The sequence below is a fragment of the Pelodiscus sinensis genome, chromosome 5, assembly GCF_052426305.1.
Source record: "Pelodiscus sinensis isolate ZL-2025 chromosome 5, ASM5242630v1, whole genome shotgun sequence".
NCBI classification, from domain to species: Eukaryota; Metazoa; Chordata; order Testudines; family Trionychidae; genus Pelodiscus; species Pelodiscus sinensis.
The window spans coordinates 112,714,713-112,729,949 of NC_143056.1; the positions used below are offsets into that span (position 1 = coordinate 112,714,713).

Sequence of the window (15,237 nt, forward strand, 5' to 3'; positions counted from 1 at the left end):
TTGAGAAGTGGTAGGTCTCCTTCTGCACAGTAGCCTTTGAGTTAAATAAACTCCTCCCAAGGAAAAGAATGGTGATAGGGCATCAGACTGCCCACGGTATGCACAATAATTTAGTGTTAGGGGGCTAACATGCCGATGTCTCATGCATTAATAAATCTCTCAAGGGCAGTGAGCTTCCTATCTCTTCTAGAGCGCCATAGCTCTAAAAGCAAACCAGCCACTCTATCGGTCACTGCATGTGCCTGACCAGCCTCAGGATTTTAACCTCATGGGAGTAAAGATCCTTTGAAACCCTTAGGATTTGGCCTTAGATATGGGAGTAGTATTTCTCTCAGATAAAATATAGAGTGCTGGGGGATTGGACAGGCTAAGTCTATTAATCTGAAATGGCATTTATTTAATCAGGCCTAGGGTCACACATTCATTCACTCACCAGCAAGCTACTCAGAAGGAAATTATTGCTCTGAATCAGAGGCAACTGTCAACTCTGACTTTTATGTGAAGTTCCTCTGTGAAATCCAGAAGCCATTTAGAATGCCCTCACACTGACAGTTTTATCAGAGAAATCTTATTTTATTTCAGTCTCTTCTCCACATTAGGCACATGTGATAGCAAATATAGATGCTGCATATTCTGTGATACTACTACCAAACTACTGGTAATTTGGCAGCTGAATTTTTTGAAGTTCTCCTTGCTACCAAGTTTTTTGGGAAGGGAGATGTTTTCTGGTGCTTGATTTGTATCTCTCTGTATGTGGGTGGCAATGACAGATCTGATATTTTATTTATGTAACTGTATTGTACCTCTGTTTTTACTGTCCCCAGCGCTAGGAGTTGTATATTCTCATTATTCGGTTAATGCCATTTTATATGCAATGTACAAATAACACGCCAATGCTGCAAAAAGACAATATCTAAACTTGCAAGCTGCATAGTGGAATTTGTAACCCTCCACTTAAGCAACATAAATGGTTTTCAGTTTTTCCTGCTCCCCACTGAGGCGCTGGAAGTGCATGAAAAATATCCCATGATACCTTTGAGATGGCTGGTTGCAGAAAACTAAGTCTTTTGAAAATGACAATGTAGTACATTACTCCATCTGGATGTCCCCGGGCATGTCTGGCCTGCAGAATGTGCCTCACCACTAAATTCATTATTGTAATGTGTTCAGACACTACACTTACGAAGACAGAATGAGGACTTACAGGGCATGTCTACACAGCAGGGCTAAAGTTGAATAAAGCTATGCAACTTCAGCTATGTCAATTGTGTACCTTAAGTCGAAATGGCTTATTTCGGCTTTTGGCTCTGTCTACACAGCAGGAAGTTGAAGGAAGAACACTCTTCCTTCAACTTCCCTTACTCCTCGTGAAATGAGGGTTACAGGAGTCAGAGTAAGAAGTCCTCCAGCTTGACATTATGTCGAAGTAACAGCTTGCAGCGTAGATGCACCCTATGTTATATCTGAAATAACACTGCTGTGTAGACATACCCATATAGACTAGTAGACTAGAAAGACAGAGTGCTGGGAGGTGGTGTTTTAGTTCATGCTGATCAATAGAGTGTTAAAATAGCAAAGGGGGAGCATCAGCAAAGCACACGATGTCTCAGAAGAGACACCCAATACATTTCTTGAATATACTTAGAAGGGGGCAAGAGAAAAGGAATACTCTTCTCTTGCTGTCCCAGGCTCACTCCATTTGTGTGAGTAAAGTACTTTCAAAGTCTTTCTGATCTCATCTTATGAATTAATAATTCCAGAGAGGAGGCTGAATTTCAAAATTCAGATCTAGATTTAAAATATCCAGAAGTTTGGGTCCTTCAGGGTACATCTACACTGTATCTGAAGGTCGAAATAAGATGTGCAATATGAGCTATGCAAATTGTGTGTCTTATTTCGATCTAATTTCGAAATAGCTTATTTAATGTCCCTTAACCCTCGTGGAATGAGGGTTACAGGGATGTCGGAATAGAGTGCCTGTTATCTTGAAATCTCTTTCGAAATATCAGGAGCATTTAAAGATGCGGAATAGCTATTTCAGAATACTTCCGGTATCCCAAAATAGCACCGCTGTCTAGACGTAGAGAGATCATGGTTTTGCTTTGACCTGTTATGGGAGCAGGGTTAGCAATAGGGCTGTGAAAGAAGCTCTGAAGTTTGGCTCAAAATCCTGGGCAGATTCTGAACGTCTTCAGAGTTTGGGAGGGGTCTTTGGATCCAAGATTTTGGCTACATCTCTAGATAGCACAGTTCAATACAGACTGAAGCTAGATAGCTTGAGTGAGAATAAGGGGCCTGGCTAATGACCAAAGATGCTTACTGGATGCAATGTAGTATAGCAGAAGCCAAGGGAACAAGATCAGCATCAGCGAGTAACAGTATATTTTATAAAGAAAGAAAGGGAATTATTAATAGCCTCAGAGAGCGGTAGGCCAAGGAGATCAATGCTTTAAAAACAAAACAAAAACAAACCACCTTTGATGCACTTCTTATCTATTGTCTAGGCTAGTACTTTGTGGTATACAGAATAGGGATAAAATTAGCATTATCTATGGCATAACAAAGGTCCACTTGCAAGAGTGAATTACACAATATCATTGTGGGGGTGTATTGGATAACCAGATCCTGACAAAAAAATGCGGGTATTACAACTGCCCCAGTGAATTATAGATCTGAAGCATTCCTCTACATCCAAACTGTGAGACACCAGCAGTTTATTAATTTCTACCATTTTTACTGCACAGTTGCATATTTTTTTCATATTTCATGCTGACTACCTATCCTATCCTGATCTTTGTGATGGTAGAAAAGGAGCTGTGTTGAAAATTTATTGTTTCAATATATACTGCAAATAGGAAAATAGTCTCACAAGGGCACCTGGCATGACTACCTGACACCTTAAGGCTGTGAAGTATCTCTTTCTCGCCCCAAGCCACTTTAGTTTCTAGAACCATTTCTTAGCAGGGAGTTGGGATTGCAACTTTTGAGACAAAGTGGTTATTGCTGTAAATATGGAGAGAGAGCAGTTTCCTTAGAGTTGCACCTGCTATTCCCAAGAAAAAAAAATTAGTAATGAAATAATTATCAGCCGAGGTTTCATTATTAGTACTGTAATAAAACAAACTGTGTGTCAGTTGTTCATATTTGCAATACATTATGCCACATTTCAGCTAAGTATTCATCTCAAATCACTCAATTCAGTATTCCTAAGTAGCAAAAAAATTCAGCAAACAAAAGGAAATGAACATGGGTAATTAATTAACAGTTAACAGAGATTCACTCAGGTTAGTTCAAGAATGGAAGAAAACTCAGTCTTTTATTATGAAATAATCAATATTTTATTTACAGGTAATTTACATAATTAGAAAACGATTAATACAATTGCACTTTGAAAGGCTTCATTTTATCCTGTTATTTATCAGCTTGTACAAAAGAAGCAAACACACTGTCTTCTTGCTCCAACAGAACCTCAGGTTTGTCATACTCTAAAATAACCCCTCTCTTCATTACAATGACTAAATCTGCATTCAGAATAGTGTGTACCCTGTGCTGTAAAGTAAACAAATGAAAAACAAGTTCAGTGTACTGAATATAACTGTGCAAGATAAGACAGACTTCTAGAAATCAGTGTTCCTATCAAAGTTCAAGCTTGAGAGAGATGACAATCCAATTTAGTGAAATCTCATTACTATGCCAATTATGTATGTATATTTAGGCCCCAGTCCTGAAACGGACTCCCTGGGTGTGGATCCCTGTACTCATTAATAAAGTCAACGGAGCTTTGTGCAAGCCTGGGACACTTTCCCCTTGCAGTCACCTGCTGGATCAGGGCTACGGATGCATTTTCGCAGTATTTCACAGTATTTTGAGATAACTAAGTGTGGACACACATATGCTTTTCACTTCATCTTTATTAAGCCAATTGTGTTTCTAAAGCAAATGTAGCAGCTGGAATTACATTTACAATAGGGGTTGTAATAAAAAGCTTATTTAAAAATAATTGTGCATTCATTTTGTATTAAAAAAAATCTTAGCGAACCCAGAGGCTAATAAAAATGTGTGTGTACTGGCAACTTTTAAAAAAAATACAAAGAAAGCCAAAAAGCCCTCCCCTCCACACATTCCCAAACAAAACAAGGAAGCTGACTGCAAAAAAATCAGTATAACACTACTTGAAAACGTAGAGAAGCCATGAAGTTCTAAATTATGATTCCTACAGTTTATTAGACACATTTGATATGTATAAAATAATAGTGTGCACACTAATACATAATATTACATGCAAGAAGGCCAGGTAACTCTGACTATGAATTTCCTGACTTTTATTTATACACAATGTGAATCAGAATATAGCTTTAACATTTTTTAAAATATATAATGACCTCTTATTTCATTGCCTAAAGGCATATTTATTTTTAGAAAATAAAGGACTGAAAGATATTTATCAGTAATGACATGTCTGTCAAGTACATTTTTTTTTGGTTCAGTTCAAGTCTTATCTTTATTAACTAATTCTAGTTATTACTGTTCGTGATCATTTTAAGAATACACTGACTAACAAATGTGATTACATTTAACAAAACCAAATAGTATTTTTGAAAGCTGCTAACATGCTTATTTCTTTGTTTAGCTTATCCAACAACAAAGTGCTATATTGCCATTTTTGTTCTTAAAGTATCATGAGTTAATAAGGGCTGATAGGCGTGTACAATTGAAGTACGTGGAGTCAGACAATAGTTGAATTTGGTCTAAAATAAATGACAGAATATAGACAATATAGATACAATATCCTTATATGTGGCCCTTTGAAGACAATAGCAATTACCATTGTGGAAAACAGTTCAGGTTTGCATGTTAAATATTTAAAATACAAATATATAAACTACTTTATAAATGGTTTAAATGGAAAATGAATGTAATTTTTAATTAAATAAGTGCGGGTATGTCTATACTAGCCCCCTAGTTCGAACTAGGGAGGCTAATGTAGGCATTCGAAGTTGCAAATGAAGCCCGGGATTTAAATATCCCAGGCTTTATTTGCATCTTCCCGTCCGGGCGCCATTTTTAAATCCCCTTAGTCCGAACTAACTGCCCGCGGCTACACGCGGCAGTCAAATGTTAACTCGAACTAAGTCCTTAGTTCGAGTTAACTGTTACACCTCGTGGAATGTTAACTGTTACACCTCATTCCACGAAGTGTAACAGTTAACTCGAACTAAGGACTTAGTTCGAGTTAATGTTTGACTGCCACGCGTAGCCGCGGTCAGTTAGTTTGGACGAAGGGGATTTAAAAATGGCACCCGGATGGGAAGATGCAAATAAAGCCCGGGATACTTAAATCCCGGGCTTCAATTGCAACTTCGAAACCCTACATTAGCCTTTCTAGTTCGAACTAGGGGGCTAGTGTAGACATACCCTGCTATATTAGAATGCAACAGACCAGAGAATTTAGAGAAGTAAACAAAGGACATGATGCATTGTTTTACATTTCAAATACATGCATTTGAAGAATCCACATGGAATGTACTTACTGCTATGGTTACCACAGTACGGTCAGCAAATGCAGTCATTACAACCTTTTGAAGAATGTTCTCCTGAATAAAGGAACAATATTTATTATTTTTTAAATGACAGATTCTACAGTGATAGGCATAAAAAAACCAAGTGCGAAACAATTAATACTATATAGTTTTACAGATATAAAAATATCAGCAATTAACAGCATGCTGAAGTATTCTAGAATGATCATCTAGAATGGGCTTAATTCTGTGAGGCCTGGTCTACACTAGGACTTTAGTCCGAAATAACCCCCTGCAAGGTCAAATTTGTTAGCGATGCATCCACACTACCATGCCCATTATTCTGGAATAAGAGGCCATGGAATTCGAACCCTGTAGTCCTGCTTTTCATGAGGAATAATGCTATTCCTAAACTTGTAAATCTGAAATAAATCTGAAAGACTTAGTGTGGACACTCCGGTGCCACTATTTCAAACTAAATGGCCTCCAGGAGGCCGCCTGCAGCTCCCCACAGTGCTCCCTGGGGCTCTGAGTCTGAGGTAGCGTGTCCACATTAACGAAGCCTGCCTTGGACTACATTCGATTCTTCTCCGTAATGAGGACATGGAACTTCGAATTTTTAAAATCAGGTGCCCAGAAGTTGAACTTAGTAAATTTGAAGTAATCATCTAATATAGACATGGCCTGAGGTACTAAGCAACCACAATGTACAGAAATATGATACTACCACACTTGAACCTCCATACCCTGAACGTCCCTAATCCGAGAACGCCCGTAATATGGAGGAGGAAGTGGCTTTGCACGCTGCCATTTTCCTTCCTCCCAGGTGGCAAGTGGCCTGCAGAGCCGCTTCCCTTAGGCTTTTTCCCACTGTTCCTATAGCAGTGGGGAGTGTGGAGCCACCTGTGCCCTTATGTGTGGGGCAGCAGGTAAATGCCCCTCCCCATCCCCTCATGCCCAGACCTCACAGTGGCAAAATCTTTCATCCGGCATATACTGTTTCCCAGGGTTGCCAGATTAAAGTGGTTCAAGAATCATAGAACAGGAAGGAACCTTGAGAGTTTAAGTCCAGTCCCCTGCACTCATGACCAAGCACCATCTAGAGTAGACCATCTACCCCTTTCTATTTGATTTACATCAAAATGCAAGGGGCGGGAGGTTCCCTGCAGTATTTCAATTCCTTATTTATGGTAGGACCAAGCACCATGTTACTTCTCTCTTACATAGTCCTTTATCTCTGCAGACCCCAAAGCACTTTACAAAGAAGGGTAATTATTACTATGACTGTTTGAAAGTTGAGGACTATGTTTTAAATTATCTTTGCTGCCAGTCCTGTTCTATGCTGGCCTCTGTGCTGAGCATGTTTTCTGTCCTGCTGAAAGCAATAGAATGTTACAAAACACTCGGTACTGTTGGTAGCACTGGGATGTGTGTTTTGCTAGATATACCTGGCCGGTTCACCAGCAGAGTAGGTCTTTAAGACCGTGTTAAAATACTTAGCTATCATCACACTATTCATAAACATAAAAGCAATGGGTAAACACATTCGTGCAGACCATGCTCAGCAGGCTACATCATTAGAATTATTATCTTCATATTATCTTTTCCTAAGATACACATGCCCCAGTGAATGGACTGCTTGCTTAATACATCACAATTCTATGTGTTTTAAAAGGTTGGTGAATAACTGATAACTTGGCCCTCAGCACCACAGTTTCAAGACTCTACAGAGCAGTAAATTACACCAACCAGTACTAAAGATTTGTTACTACTATAATAAACCATTATAATAATATTCTGAACTTATTTAGCATCTTCTGAGGAGCTCAGCATACTTTATGACAACCTTTGATAAAAGAGATTAACGTAACTGAGGACAAAGCATCTTAGAACATTCTATTTTATTTGGCTAACACAGGTGGGTAGTACTGGTGTGCAGTTTATCCTCCTTGGTGCTACTGGACCAACCCAGCAGCACCCAAGCTGCTCTGCCCCAGGCGTCCTGATTCAGCCGCTGCTGAAACTGACCAGCAGTGGCTGAATCAGGGCGCCTGGGGCAGAGCAGCTGCGGTGCTGCCGGGTTGGTCCAGTAGCGCCCAGAGCGGCGCTACGGGACCAACTGGCAGCGCCCCAGCTGCTGTACCACAGGCGTCCGGAGCAAAGCTGAGGAGCACGGGGGCAGCGGGACAGCCCAGTTGCGCCGTGGCTGCCCTGCTGCCCTCGGGCTCCGTGGTTTTGCTCTGCTTTGCTCCCCGTCTCCCTGGTCTGCAGACCAGGGGGACAGGGAGCAAAGCGGCAGAACACGCGGGCAGCGGACAGCCCAGACGCGCATCTGGGCTGTCCGCTGCCCGCGTGCTCCGCCGCTTTGCTTCCTCTCCCTGGTCTGCTGGAGACCAGGGAGACGGGCCCCGTTCGTAACTGCGGATCCGACATAAGTCGGATCCGCATAACTCGGGGACTGCCTGTAATTGACCTTATTTTAAGCCACCTGCAGGGTGAAAACATCATCACCTGTCCCCTTCATTATGCTGCAGCATTCCCAAGAAACTTCTTATGCTTGGTTAGTACAAGTGGGAGGCATAACATTGCCAGTCAATTTTGTCCTCCCCTGACTGCCATAGCTGAGGCTCTGAAGATGTATTTACTTTAGGAAACTGAACTGTCAATGAAAAACATTTGTACCACTGCTTCAATTTTACATAGAAGTGTTTGAGGGACTCTGGTTAGATAGGTTTGTCAGACTAATTAACAGTGACTTTCATATATGGTTCAATATGTATGATGGGGACAGTTTGTAAACACTCTTGCAAGGAATCTTGTGTTTACACGTTAAGTAGGATTATTTCACATATGTTTCATCTCTGGTTACTAACAACAATGTGGCTCCTTTCGCTGAAAAAGCACTTGTAATATAAAAAAAACCTTGAAACTCGAACTCACCGTTGCCATGTCAATAGATGCTGTGGCTTCATCCATGATGAAGATACTTGTCTTCCGCACAAATGCCCGTGCTAAGCAGAACAGCTGTCTTTGCCCCTGGCTAAAATTTTCTCCACCTTCTGTGACTATGGCCTCTGGATAACAAAAGTAATATTTAGGCTGCTGCGGGGGGAGGGGAGCACAGAGAGCATGTTGACAAAGTAAGATATACTTGCGTTAAGAATTTTTAAGATAATAAATTTGCGGGTGACCCCCAATTCTGCCATCTTTATTCACATGGAGTAGTACCATTGGTTTCAGCAGGAGTACTCGTGAAGTATGTTACTATTCATCAAAAGGACAGCAGAAAAGGATATAGATTTACCTTTCCCCACCTCTAATATCATTAACTCACAGACATTTACCTTCCTTCCCCCCTCCCTCCCCGCATCCCCCTTCTGTTCTGAAATGTGATTTGTCCTTTTCGTATGTGTTCATTTTTTTAAATTGTATCCTTTGGTATATATGGTTGTGACTATTTTCTTCCACTATTTGATCTGAGGAAGTGGGTCTGGCCCACAAAAGCTCATCATCTAATAAACCATCTTGTTAGTTTTTAAAGTGCTACATAGTCCTGTATTTTGTTTTGTACATTTCAGTCAGCACACATGCATTTTCCTATTCTAAGATTTATTTGATGTGTCTGAGTACTGCTCTCATCTCAAGTACTTAAATGCATTTGCAACAGTGAAAGTAGCTTACAAGAAATGCTGGAATTCTAAAGGAGACTTAACTCTCCCCCCTTCCTTCCCCAAAGAAGTTCAAAAGCATTGCTCTTTCAAGAGAAAAATAATCTGGGGGAAATGCTGCCTTCCAGCACATATCACCACACAGTGCAGCATTCAAACAATTTCATGAATACTAACATTATTTTAACATGTTTATGTGACAGGTTGTATCTCTCTTTCTAGTGTATCTTTTCATAGTACCACTCCAACCATACTGTATTCTTTGAATCTATTATGCATGTGGATTGCTAGGCTCATTTTATTTCCAGAAACAGTGTCTTTCTCTAATTGTGTGTATGGCTTGGGGCATTATATCCCACTGCCAGCTTGTGTGTCCATCTTTTTTCGATTACACAAGAGAATCATTTTCCCTAAGACTATGTTTACACTACAGATAAGATCAATGCGGCTGCAGTCAATTTTCCAGGGTTCGAATTAGCAGGTCTAGTGAAGACACGCTAATTCGGACTGAGGGGGTGATCCTGTTGATGCTGGTAGTCCTGCTTCTACAAGAAGTAAAGGAAGTCGAAGGGTGAGCGTGCTCCCTTTGACTTCCCAAAGTGTGGACAGTACCAAAATTCGATTTAAGATACATTAATTGAGTAGCTTAAGTCAAAGTAGCTGAAGTTGTGTAACTTAATTCGAATTTATCTCCTAGTGTAGACCAGGGGATTAAGTTATCTGATGTTTCCATTTGCAAACTCCTTTATACCTCAATTACCTTTATATCTATTTGCATATACTAGACTTATTTGTCACTGTCATGGGTGTACCATGACTTTTTAAAATAAGATATGCAATTTTACATTTGCATGCGACCTCCATGCTGTGTGGAGGTTTCAGTTTTGTTCTACAAAACTGTGTACTTCTTGTGGTTTGGGGGCTGGAAGCAACTGTTCCACAAACATCATTCATCAGGTTCTTCATATTCTTTTAGAAATTATTTCTGGGGTTTGCAATGCATACGTGGCATTCATAGAGGGTATGCCACCGGCCATAGGACTGTAGATAAAGAGTAAAAATCTGGCTGTGTTAAAGTTGAAGGGAGTTTTGCCATTGAGCTCAATATGGGTTAAATTGGCATCTCATAGGCAGTCATTTATATGTTTACCCAGGCGAAGGGTAAAACAGGCAAGGGAGTTGGGTCCTAGCACATCAGTCTGACTTCATACAAAGTCCCAAAAAACCTTGGGCCAGCCTGCATAATCCTAAATTGCAATAGTAACAGCCATTTTGATGTAAGTTACTAACTAAATGTTAAATGTAAATGAACTGAACATTTCCCAAAGAAAGGAGGTATTACCTAGTCCCCCTGGTAGTGCTTTCACCACATGTTTGAGTTGTGCTATTTCCAAGGCTTCCCAAAGCATGCTGTCTGTGCATTTCTTTTCTGGATCCAGGTTAAATCTAGGATTAAATGCAATTAAAAGTGAATTACAACACCAAATTCACACACACACTTTTATATGTATGGGTACGTCTAAACTACATGCCTCCGTCGACGGAGGCATGTAGATTAGCCAGATCGGCAGAGGGAAATGAAGCCGCGATTAAAATAATCGCGGCTTCATTTAAATTTAAATGGCTGCCCCGCTCTGCCGATCAGCTGTTTGTCGGCAGATCGGGGCAGTCTGGACGCGCCGTGCCGACAAAGAAGCCTTTCTTGATCGGCACAGGTATGCCTCGTGAAACCAGGTTTACGTGTGCCGATCAAGAAAGGCTTCTTTGTCGGCGCGGCGCGTCCAGACTGCCCCGATCTGCCGACAAACAGCTGATCGGCAGAGCGGGGCAGCCATTTAAATTTAAATGAAGCCGCGATTATTTTAATCGCGGCTTCATTTCCCTCTTCCGATCTGGCTAATCTACATGCCTCCGTCGACGGAGGCATGTAGTCTAGACACACCCCATATGTGGTTAAAACCCCCTTTTCATTTTTACAATACCAGAGTGTGACACACAGAATGACCAATATCATGCTGAATTATGAAACACAAAAAGGCATCACCACAACAGTAGCCATAAAGTACTCAACAGTTGTTATCAACCACTCAGAGTGCATCCTTAGCCTATTATCACCCAAAATAGGCAGCGACAAGTGCTAATCCCTTTCGTATCCTATCATGCTGCTTAAAATATAATATTATCCAGGAATAAGAGACTCACAGCAGCAAATGCAATCTTTGGTTTACTTGTTACCTCTACTGTATACCTGGTTAATGTCCAATGTTTGCCTAAATAAAACCCTGAATAAGTAAACAAACAAAACAAATATATATTGTCATTTTATCTTCTGATATAAACGATTCACACTGTATTCAAGTGAGTGTAGGAAATAGTCTGTCCAAGTCCCATTTTTTTTTATAGATGATATAGGCAAACTTCAGCTGCTTATAAATCATTATACATGAAACTGCTCTAATTCCTTTGGTGCCCAGACTAGCCAACATAAGCAACGTAATTCTTTATTCAGGGTCAGGCTATCCTTTTCGTGGGAAATGTCATAGAAGGGGATGAATTTCTTGGAAACGCTGAAGTTCTCTTTTCTGAGTTTCCATTTCATCTTCCCCACCTAGGAAAAGGTTTTGAACCTCATGGAGGAGGAAAAGGGGAAAGGTCCTGGAACCCTAACAGAGCACTAAGCTCCAAACCAACAGAACTTGAACCCCATTTGTACAGCTTCCCTGGGTCCCCTCCTTTCTTATGGGCCACGGCTATCCCCGTTGCCTATGCCTTCCCCACTTCACCTGTAAAGGGTTGCTTAATGCCAGTCGCACAGTCTTCTGCTACCATCAGGGTCCGGGGGTTAGCCAGCAGAAGTCAGCTCAGATCACTGACAGTGACTAGTCCCAGGTTCCACCTTAATGAGCACCCTTCCCAACCTGTGAAGTAGGTGCAGTTGCTGTAGAAGGGCTCTGAGGGGCACATGGGAAGGAGCACACAGCAAAGATGATGCTCCCCTCTTTTCATTAGGTGAAGTGGAGCAGGAGGCCCCTGAACTACATAATTTGCTGCTGCTCTGTGAAAAAAATTACTCGGTGATAACATAAACCCTGACTGCTTCTTGTAGTTTGTGCTTGGTGCTTACCGGATTGTGCCGCTGAACAAAATAGGATCTTGGAGAATGATTGACAGCCTGGATCTTAGTGTCTGTAAAGGGAGCTTTGCGATGTCTATGCCATCAATGATAATCCTCCCTATTCAAAAGAACGTTGAGAGTCTGTTAGAATGTTCAAAACAACTTGATTTTAGTTTGCATTATATTACAGAGAAGCAGGCAAGACTAACCCATGGGCTACTTTTTACTTCATTCACCAGTTAAATGAGCTACCTCTAAGCAGCAAGGGCAGTTCCCTTGAGACTAAATAATGGGAGATGCCTTTATGTTTTATAACTATAATTATATATATCCCTTCTGTTTGTTTGTTGATTATTGTGATATTTGTTGTATGATTACAAGGGATTAATTCAAGCAGAGGTTAGACACACAGGAAAGGGAACATTAGCTTCAGACAGCCCTATTGACCATACTTAAAGGACAATGTCACACATTTTGAAGTTTTACATCCAGCTATACTGAGCTCAACAGTCTGGCTTGGCAAAGGTGGGGCAGGAACACAGGTAGCAAACTGGAACAAAGAACTTTTAAGAAGGATAAAGAGGCAGTCCCTGAAGCACAGGGAATGAGCGTGTTGAGAAGACTGAAAAACCATCCTCCAATCTGTAGGGTTTTAGTCTGCTCCCCAGGACTCTCACCGATATCTGGGTTTAGCTCAGCCTACTTAAGATTTAGGTCAGGGAGGAATGTGTGTAAACCTTTTATTGCGTTCAGCTCCCTTTTCTCTCACTGTGCAGTAGTGGAACACTGAATAGACCTGGTCACGGCTCCCACTGGCAGGTAGCTGCACCTAGTCAGACCTGCTGAATAATCAGACTGTATGAATGTGGGCCACTCTGAATGTGGGAAACAGGGGGCTTCCAGCCCACAACAGGCTAGAAGCCTAGCACCTTGAAGGGATGCATGGAGAGAGGCCAGGGAGGAGTCAGAGGGGAAGTTAGTTCTGAACAGTGAGAAAAGCCACACCAATAATTATATATCTAATTTGCAGAATGTCTCATAATCCAGAATAAATCATCCAATATTGATTTAGCGCAACATCATAGAGATACTTGAGAATGACTCCCCCTCTCCCGAGGTCTCTTCCAACCCTAATCGATGATTTTATGAATGAAGCTAAGTTGCCTTTTTCTTCAGAAACATTTTTTTCTCTTAACAGATTCTAAAGGAGTCAAGATGCATTTGACTGGGCCATACAGTTTCTGGGTTACATGAATACGCACACCCCAACGCTTCCACCAGGAGTGCAAGTGCAGGGTGAAACTGCTTCCCTCCAAGCCACCAAGGCTCACACTCTGTGTGCCGTCCGTGAATTGTCTGTGGGGGGATCCAATTCTGTCCAGTTCTCTTCAGGGTCTTTTAGCCCTTCCATCTCAGTGGCATGTCTTCCAAAAGTGCATGAAGTGATATGACAAACATTCATCCATCTGTCCTTTCCTTCCTTCTTTTCTCCCCTCTGCTCCCCAAGGTGAAAATTACATGAAGAGTTTGCTTGTGAAACTCTAGAGCAGGGCATGGAGCACAAGCAGTGTGCTTCTCCAGCTTTAGCACATATCTCCCTATGCCCTCTATGCTTTCTCCCCTGCTTGGCTTTCTCTGCCAAGTGTAGTCAGTGGGGATGGCTATTATTTCCAGATGGGTTGAAACAGACACATGTAACTCAGACAGGTGCATATGACAATTCCCCACGTTGCCTTTGTACTCACAGTACATCCAGGAGGCAGTATTTGCTATTCTTACACATCAGCCCTAGAAATATTGCCTCCCAAAAGAGGTCACAGCATTGTGCAGTTGTGGGAAGGGATTTTGCAGTGGAGTAGGGTAACAGTTTTGTAAATGTTGGAGCAAAGTAATCATCTGTTTAGACAGAGTGGGTAGCAAAAGCTCCAGTTTATCCTTAGAGCCCTGAACAGCTCTGTCTTTGGATTCACTTGCACTATAGCATGTCTTTCCAACCCTCTCTGCCACTAATAAACACTCTGCTTGCTAATTTGTGCTGGAGATGGAAACATGCTGCCTCTGCACCTTTTTCTAGCTATGTAATGAATGCCAGTAAATGCTTAAGAAAAGATCTAATTGACGCAGTAATAGTCTCCCTCTCAACCTGATTTGCAAGTCTATTTTTAGAAATAACTGTAATTAAAGGCTTATCTTGTTCCCTCTGAAGTCAATGGGAATTTTGCCATTGACTTTAAAAGGAGCAGGCTCAGGCCCTATATGAAATCAATATTGACAGAGAATATGGATTTTTTAAAAATACATATTTAAAAGTCCTTTTCTATTTTTAGTGGAAACACCTGCCTGACGCAACTCATGGTGTTAGAAAACACTGATCAAGTTGAATAAGATGTTATATTGACCTGGGCTATCAACATGGCAGTAACTGATGAGAGATAGATGGTCCCTTACGTGGAGTAAGTCTAACAACAATGCCTAGCAGTTTTATGGCCTTTGTAATTCACGGCTGCTAGTACCAGAGGAAGAAGGTTCAAAGTTGCTTTGAGCTACCCCTGACTGGAGGGCACAGGTGTGAGCCTACCTTCAAAGGTGTCAACCATTCTGAAAAAGGCAAGAGAGAAGGAGGATTTCCCACTGCCTGTTCTGCCACAGATTCCGATCTAGCAGAAAGAGGAGTAGAACATTAAATGAATAGGCCACAGAAATATCTCTACCAGGCACTTGCAACAGACATCGTGGGGTGAAATTCTGGTTTTATCTGAAGTCAATGACAAAAATGAATTGTCTTCTCCTGGGGCCATATTTTCACCCTTTTGTCATTTAAAAGAGAAGTGGACATAGAGGGTTAGATTTTTGACTGGCCCTCCACGGGGATGCAAAGGCACAATGGGTCAGAGGGAAACCTCATGGCGAACAAGGAGGCATGGCTAGTGCTGCC

General features: G+C 41.4%; 1 protein-coding gene across 4 annotated transcripts in view; it reads right to left on the minus strand.

The window, feature by feature from the left end:
* Positions 1-3,314: 3,314 nt before the first annotated feature.
* ABCC8 (ATP binding cassette subfamily C member 8) overlaps positions 3,315-15,237 on the minus strand; it is a 135,380-nt gene continuing 123,457 nt past the window's right edge. For all 4 annotated transcript variants that reach the window (XM_075928081.2, XM_075928079.2, XM_075928080.2 and 1 more), the window contains 6 exons: positions 14,881-14,959; positions 12,312-12,420; positions 10,530-10,633; positions 8,460-8,593; positions 5,532-5,594; positions 3,315-3,549 (listed from right to left, as the gene is read on the minus strand). In XM_075928081.2, coding sequence (XP_075784196.2) covers positions 3,412-3,549; positions 5,532-5,594; positions 8,460-8,593; positions 10,530-10,633; positions 12,312-12,420; positions 14,881-14,959 — 627 coding nt within the window. In that variant the 3' untranslated portion in view covers positions 3,315-3,411. The remainder of the gene's footprint in view (positions 3,550-5,531; positions 5,595-8,459; positions 8,594-10,529; positions 10,634-12,311; positions 12,421-14,880; positions 14,960-15,237) is intronic.